Below are 8,596 nucleotides of genomic sequence, written 5' to 3' on the forward strand. Positions count from 1 at the left end.
TGATCTGCTTCATGGCGGCTTCATCGGTGATAAATATATAGTCTCAGCGTTGCTTAGGATTGTGGTTTTCATACTAAAACTGATTGGACATCTGCTGTCTGCAGGCCGGATCAGGAAAACAAGTGCTAAAACTGGTAAGAAATAGGTTTACACTAAACATTACACTTTAGTAGCACTAGTACCATATTCAGTAACATCTGCTTTAATTAATCTAATTACATGTATAATGTGTTTTTGCCCTGTAGATGTGGAGCTGTTAGTAAAGAGGGGCAGTTCTCCACCTGAGGGTCATCTCTTGATGAATATCAGTGGAGCACAACTGGCCTCCAACTGGGACACAGCAACAGGAAAAACATACCTGGGTACACACTCTTGTAAACAGAACATTAAAAAGCGGTCCTGTTTTTTTTTTAATTGTAGAGTATAAAATGATTTTTACTGTCTTTGTGCATCAACCAGGCTTTACGACTGCAGCTCTCCTCAGCTACAAAGGTCTGGAGGAATCACTCAACTGCTGCTTTAATCGTTTAGAAACAGAGCAAAAGAAAACTTTCAAAATCAATTCAAAAGTTGTAACTGCCACTTTTAGTAACTATGAGACAACCAATCTAAAGACACCAGTAAATCTCACGTTTTCTCACTTGGAGGTATAAAGCTATTAGTTCTCATGTACCACATGTAATGTTACACACCAATATTATGATGTACTACAGTATCAGTTGACATTTCTGCATGTATATTTCCCTCCAGAGAAAGAATGAGAAACATATCTGTGTGTTTTGGGATCCTGAACTGGAAGGGGGCGCTTGGTCAAAACATGGCTGCAGTACAGTGAGATCCAGTGCAGATCGGACCGTCTGCTCCTGTTATAAACTCGGCAGTTTTGCTGTGCTGACGGCTCTCCGTGACACTGAGGCCTCTATGCTTAACTTTTGTCTGCATGGCAGCCAATCTTGAGCTTGACAATTTACCCTGATCTTCAGATTCAAAAAGTTTTTATCCCCAGCTCTTAATGCATTGTGTTTTCCTCTGAAGCATCAGCGGATGTTTAAAGCTTCTGTAATAGTTGCATGTGATGTGAGTCCCTCAGTTGTCCTCAGTGTGAAAAGATGGATCTCAAAATCATACAGTCATTGTTGCAAAGAGTTCAACTACATAAAGAATTTGTGTGACCTGAAGGATTTTTCTGAACAGCAGGCAGTATAACTGTTCAAGACAAACAAGGGACTCATGAACAACTATCAGTAAAAATAAATAAATAAAGAAATTCAGGTAACAACACAGTATTAAGAATCAATAAGTGTATGCAAACTTTTGAATATGGTAATTTTTATAAAAATTTGTTGTGAAATATCTTATTCAGGTCAGTACTAAATAAAAAAAAAAAATCCCTCTTATTTTGGTCAAATCATTAACATTTCGCAGATTCTGTATGTTAACTTTTGACCTCAACTGTAATCATTTATAATAATCATTTAAGCCGTTTATATACTCATTTCATTTCACAATATTATTGTTTTGTATATTATTTTTCCATTGCTGTTTAGTCTTATGATATGGTTTCAAGGGCTATAGATAAGGATTGTGTTCATTTCAGGGTTTCTAACATCACAGTTGTGAATTTTCTATTGCTATTACTTTTGATATAATAACACTTGTTGGATTTGTGTTAATCAGACAAAGTCTGAGCATTGAAACATCATCATTACTTCGTCTCCTTCAAAGGCTTTACTCGGTCAACTGTTGGCTGATTGAAGATTGTTAATATAGTTTTGGGTACCAGGCAAGACTTGCTGTTAACAGGTTTTGGGTATTAGACAATTTTGCTGACTAGTTGTTCTGTTACCAGACAAAATGAATATTTTCTGACAGGATCTGGCATCAAATCTGGCATGGAGATTTGATCTAACAATACATAAAGAGTAGCGGCAGTGGAATACGATTGATTCACATCATAGGAAAACAGAAAATGTAGCCTACTGATAATTTTCTGCGAGGGCATCATCTGTTAAGTTTACAGACACATCCTTTAAGCATAAAACACTATAAAATGCAGAATTCATTTTAACATAATACACTGGGCCATATTTTTCAAGAATTTTCTTAGAGTTTAGTGATATGAAGGTCGTCAATGGCAATAAGTTTGGCAGCTATCTTCAGAGCTTTGCTCATATATTTTGCATAATAATACATTTAAAGGTTAATGGCCAAACGGATGTTTATAAAAAGCTGTCACAGATGAAATTTAACACATATAACATTAAGTAAATATTTTTACCAGGTTAAATGTTGATTATTAATAACTCAAACGTTAAACGTCTTACCTCTAAACTCTCTCGCGCAGATCTGCCATGTTTGTAGTTTTTCTTAACGCTTAATTGTAGTTCTGAACCGAATCTTTCGCTAAAGCGCAACGACTTATGGGCAATTTTAGCCACTAGAGTGTGCACAGATCCACATCTTAAGGACTTCCTGAAATAACGGATCACCCGGGGACTTTTGGCATACTCTTTTCGAAAACTGTGCTTTGGGACACACTGTTTTGGATAGATCTCACATAGCTACTTTATTTAGGGTGGACAGTATGAAGAGGAAGTTCTCTAGTAGTTGTAGAACTCCAGTAAGTAGGCTGTCAAGGCTATTTTATTTACTTTAAACATCGGCTGAAGTCATTCTTTTCTATTACTATTGCAGTTATTAATAAATTAATCATGATAAAAAAAAATATGATCAACCGATGTATTTTCCTTGAGTCCGCTGTTAGCAATTGCTATACTTGTTCTGTAGCTTGTTTAATTCCGTAGTTTGTTGGATAGTAAGTAACCCATTACAACTAACCTAGAGATAAGCCTAATGTGTTAACTAATATTACGCTAATATTAGAGAGCTAGCGTTGTGTTGTGTTTTGTGGCTACGACGTCCTCTGACATCCCAGACGAAACCCAAAATACTAAAACGAACGTAAGATAATTTTTCAGTGCACCAAAACGCCACAAAATCCCCATAATCATCCCTGTAATAAGGACGTAAAATACATTGCCTGATTGTAAGTACGGTTGGTTTAACAAAAACAAGAGTGGATTTGTGTTGCCCACTTCCTTTTTATGGCGAGAGTTAACAAATAGGGTAAAAAAAAAAAAAACTACTAGTTATCACCTTACTTGGCCAGTTAATTGATTACATTGGTAACTGCAAACATTTTTTGTATTACAAGTTTTCTGAAATGTTAGGTTAAAGTATAAAAATTAGTCATTATTTAATGAAATATGTGCGAATTTGCATACATTTCTAGTACAAAAATCTAAACACTGGATGAAGTCAGTTTCCAAATTCTTGTTTCTTTTTTTTTTTTTTGACATATTAGAGTCAAATGTTTTACAAAGGGGATTTTAGATATCCCATATCCATAATTTAAAAAAAAATGGAAAAAAGACAGAAAACAAAGTTTTTTTTTTTTTTTTTACCATTTGGGTGGAATAAAATCAAGCAAATTATATATGAACAAATCCCTCTGCAAAAACCTTCAGAATATAGACAGGAATAAAAATGTAAAGTTTGGTGTGTGTAAGTGTTACTGAAGTGGAGATGTATGGCTCAGTGTAGGCGTAAAAAAAAAAATTTTTAGAAGACGGCTTTTAAAAATATGGACTGTAATTGAAATCTATTGACACAAATAGATAAAGTGCTATAAAAGAAACAGTTAACAGTGTCTTTTGGGTGTTTTCTTTCCACTAGTCTGAAAAAGCACTCAAAATTGACAGGTGCATGAAAAAAAAACTGTTTTTGCCTGCAGTGTCTCCCCTTAACTTTGTTAATCTCGCTCACAGCTCATGGAAACCACTGGTCTTCATTGTGCACATTAGTCTCTGCTGGGTCAAGCTGTGTTCCCCAACAGAACCATGTCAAGTAAGTTTTCATGTTACTTTTACTTTATCATGCATTCACTGTTGGAAAGCTTTCACTTGAAGAATTAAGCACAATCATCAACATTATTCTATTCGCCTAAATCAGAGCAGATCCGGCTGAACCAGACGTTATTAGTCATTAGTGTTTTGAGCAGTATTTAATAGTTGGAAATTATACAGCTGTTGAGTAACTACATGACAGCTTATAATATTATAAACATGTGTCTTCTGGAAAACAACAGCACAGCGTAATTTACTGTCTCACAGTTTTAACAAACCAAATTTATGTTAATAATGCATTTCGATTAACAAAAATGTATGTATAACGATCTTGTGGGAAACATGTTCTGTAGCTTCTGAATGCGAGTACTAAATAAAAGGTCTTTAAACAAAATAAGAACACTTTTCACTGAACATCCAGTTTTCAGCCCCACTCACATGTAGGCAATATATATGTGAGAGAGAGAGAAAAAAGCTTATTCAGGGCAGTACTAAATAAAAAAACTATATTAAAATTCAATTCCTTAAACTACTTTTTAAGTAAACCTATAACCTTTCTAAAAAGAACATACGTGTTGTAACTTATGTTCTATAAATAACTATATGTAAACATTCATGGAATGCGTCACTAAATCCCAGTAAACTGAACGAAACTCGCGTATTTTGCTGATTATTGTCTTGTTTTGGGCTGTACTAATTGGTCGGACAGGGAAAAACATTTGGAGTATCATAGACTGCCAAAAGTTATAACAAGTCAAGAAGAAGAGTGCAAACTGTCTGAGGAACAAAAGTTCTCATCAAGTTCTCATTTGTTCTCATCATTTCTGGTCAGGTAGGCCTAAGTACGGTGTACATTTTAGGACATCCTCAGACCTCAGTCATACAACGAAAAGGTGTCATGACTCAGATTAAAAGGCATCAGACAAAAAGGCATCAGACTGAACAGACTCAGATTAAAAGGCATGAGACAATTCTGGGAAAATGTTGGTTCATTTATTAATAATATCCAGTAAGATGTATCGATTACTTTCAAAGGCAGTATTTTAGGACATTGTGATTCTGACTCTACTAAAAGCAATGTTTGTTTCGTTATAAACATTTTTTTTTCTTTGTAAATTTTATATTCACAAATGTAAATTCACCAGAGTATAGATCTTTTTCCTGAGTAAACGATGAGCGCCGCCATTACGAATTCTAACGTCAGATTGAATGCTTTTCTGTTCCGGTTTCCATAGGAACCCATTCAAATAGCGTCCATCTGTTTTTAATGTAGCTACCTTCCGCTGCTTCGTGTCATCTACACACTCATTAAAGTGAGGCACTGACAAATGACGGTCATTGCGACATTGCCAAGTGATGGCGCTATGGAGCCATGTGCTTTTTAAAAACATTTTAATAGGTTTAACATTAGTTTATTAGCTCGGAATATACCCTAATTTGACTAGAAACAATGCAGACCGGAAATGCAAAGCATTCTTTCAGTTAAGAGTCGGACTTACTTCCGTGTTCAGGAAAAAGGTCTATACAGAGGAGAAAATTGTGTTTATGTTTAAAAAGTTTATAATATTGCAACTAGCTAGCTTGTATGTTGCCAAATAGTACTAAAGTTACCCTTATGAAAAATAACCATGGTTTTACTACAAATAAAACTGTGGTTATACAAATAGTAATCAATACATCAAAAAAAAAAAACATGTTTCCACACTTTCACTATAGTAAAACCATGGTTAATTTTCGTAAGATTAACTTCGTCCTGAGTCCGTTTCACCTGATGTCTGTTTGTCTAATGTCTTTTAATCTGAGTCAGTTTAGTCTGATGCTTTTTAGTCTGAAGTATTTTAATCTGAGTCTGTTTCGTCCTGTGTCAAATTGTACGAGACCTGACACCTGACGTTGTGTTCTTAGGATGTCCTAAAATGTACACTGTACCTAGGTGAAATATTAGGCTAATATCTTAATTAATACTGCTTGTATGTATCTTTAACACTTTTAACTTTAGTTTGTCAAAATATTACGCCATTTCCTGCTTACTAATTCCTTCTCTATATTTAGCAGCTTCAATACGTTTTTTTCCATGGTTAAAACAGCAGAAATTAGCAGAACAACGTATTCAATAGTACATTAACTGTGCAATTCATTATTTACAACTGAGTATCGATAATGAAACACTGATGAGAGATTGGAGCTTTCCAATGCTTTGCAAAATGATTCACTCTTCCAGACTACGCTGGTGACACCTGCTGGTTTAAATGCACCAACCAAACAACCTAAACATGTGCAGCAAAACATGTTAGAAACAAATTGCAAATGTTTTCTATATATAAGTATCATCTATAAAAAACATCTGCATTAAATATGAAGTGTATGTATCATTTACTGTGCTTAGTTTGATCATACTGTAAAGTTAATTTAAAAAAAAGGAAGTTGTGTCCATTGCTATATCTAATCCTTTAAAAGTAACCTAATTTTTCTTTCTCCACAGGTACAACAATACTTCATCCCAGATATTTGCTTCTTATATTCTCTGTTGGACTGAACATATTTTTAATATGTGAATTCTTACACCTCCATTGTAACCAGTTACCAATAGTCAGAACTTTTAAAGCATCCGAAGACAAGCCTCTGGAAAACAGCACTATCCTGCTTATATGGGTTTGGCCATTTGGAAGAAAATTCGACCTAAATTCCTGCAGTTCCAAATTTAATATAGACGGTTGTTACTTAACTGCAGATAAAGAGCTCTACAGCAAGGCTGATGGAGTGCTGATAAATCACAGAGATATTAAAAGCGACCTGTCAAATTTACCCACAAAACCACGGCCATTCTTTCAGAAATGGATATGGATGCACTTTGAGTCTCCACAAAACACGAGACGACTCGACGGTCTGGAGAACCTGTTTAATGTGACACTGAATTACCGACGGGATGCTGATATCGTCCTCCGTGAACAAATTATGATTAAAACTGAAGATACCGAGGATAAGATATTTCCACAAGTTCTGGACAAAAAGGACAAGTTAGTCTGCTGGGTTGTGAGCAACTGGAATGAGCAGTTTGAAAGGGTGAAATATTATAACGAGCTTAAAAAACACATCAACATTTCAGCCTTCGGGCGTCATTTTGGAAAAGCAGTAAATAACGCACAATACAAAGACATATTAGCCACATGTAAATTCTATCTGTCATTTGAGAACACAGCCGCTCACTATGACTACATGACAGAAAAGCTATTCAATCCCCTCACGCTCGGATCAGTGCCAGTGGCTCTTGGAGCTCCACGATACATATACGAGAGGTTTGTGCCGAAGGATGCTTTCATCCATGTGAAGGATTTCTCCAGCCCTCAGAAACTTGCTGAACACCTGCTGTCACTGGATAAGAATATGGAGGAATACAAAAAGTATTTTCAGTGGCGAAAAAACTTTGAAGTCAAGCTTGTTAACTATCCCGAAGAGCATGCGTGCCGTGCCTGTCAATATATACGAACAAAGAAAGACTACCAGGTTTTTAGAAACCTTAACAAGTGGTACTGGGATGCCATCAAAGATGAGACCTGAAGGTCAATGGTGTCTTTTCATGCCTGTACTGCTTTGCTATTGCTAAACACTGGATGACACAGCTGCTCTAAATGCGCAGCACCTTTAATTTTGTATAAATTAAAGCCTGGAATACACTACACGACTTTTACAATCTGAACAGACCAGTGGGAAAGGTTATGCATCAACACCTCGGATGTGCATTATTTTCTAAGAATTCAACAGACCAAAGTCAGTTATTCCGCTTATACTACAGTTACCACACCTCGATGCATCGATCAGATGATGTATTTCAAATAATTAATCTGGTTTTTGTCCTTAAACGCTAATTGGAATCAGATGTTTGATATCCTCCAAAATAGATAAAATTATAGTTTGAAGCTAAAAGAAACTGGAATCTGTGTCCATCATACACCTACGAAATCTTTTAACTCCAACTGCCCAGAATCTGTAGACTCAAAACTGGTTCTGACTTTCAGCAACTATCTACTTGTCCAGACTGTAAATCGTGGCAAAATCTGTGAAAAAGTTGTGTCGTGTATTCCAACCTTTATATAATGTTATAATTAAGCACAGTGCTTTTAAAAAGTTTATTGTCGTAAAGTACAACTTTAAATTGCTTTTGCTAATGCCAAAAAAAGGTTATGATCTGTCTGATCAGAAAGCTCAGGGCATCTGGCTTTGTTGTTACTTTTTTTTTTTTTACAAAAGATTTGTATATGCTTTATTATACACCTTTATTTTGATATTACAGTTGTAATAAATAATTGTCTATTATTTGCACTTAAAACATTCATTATTGAATCATATCTCACTAAAGTTGTTACTGCATGAACTCCCATTACAAAAATAAAATAAAACTTTTCTTAACTTATTTATAGCAGACAAAAAAAACTGTCATCCTAATGCCTATTGTAATATTTTTCCATTTTATCTAGAGATCAAATGACTGCATTTGTCAAGGTCAACCATTCAGGTCTGTTAACATACGGTATTGATTACTGATAGTACAGCATTTACACCATCAACAAACAGCCAACAGTGTAGCATAATATTTGTGTATATTGACAAAGAATATAAGTTTTTAGATATTTGTTATGTTGCATATAATATATTAATACTGAAATAAGTATAGTTTTTAAGACTAAGTTTTG

The 8,596-nt window shown here is 35.0% G+C and overlaps 1 protein-coding gene across 1 annotated transcript; it reads left to right on the forward strand.

Moving 5' to 3' along the window:
• Window positions 1-2,398: 2,398 nt before the first annotated feature.
• On the forward strand, window positions 2,399-8,313 carry LOC141333013 (4-galactosyl-N-acetylglucosaminide 3-alpha-L-fucosyltransferase 9-like). The gene is made up of 3 exons (XM_073837965.1): window positions 2,399-2,620; window positions 3,828-3,906; window positions 6,388-8,313. Exons 2-3 carry the CDS (start codon window positions 3,900-3,902, stop codon window positions 7,461-7,463), a joined length of 1,083 nt encoding a protein of 360 aa, XP_073694066.1. The 5' UTR covers window positions 2,399-2,620; window positions 3,828-3,899; the 3' UTR covers window positions 7,464-8,313.
• Window positions 8,314-8,596: the final 283 nt, after the last annotated feature.

Source organism: Garra rufa, chromosome 1 (genome assembly GCF_049309525.1).
Source record: "Garra rufa chromosome 1, GarRuf1.0, whole genome shotgun sequence".
Classification (NCBI taxonomy): domain Eukaryota; kingdom Metazoa; phylum Chordata; class Actinopteri; order Cypriniformes; family Cyprinidae; genus Garra; species Garra rufa.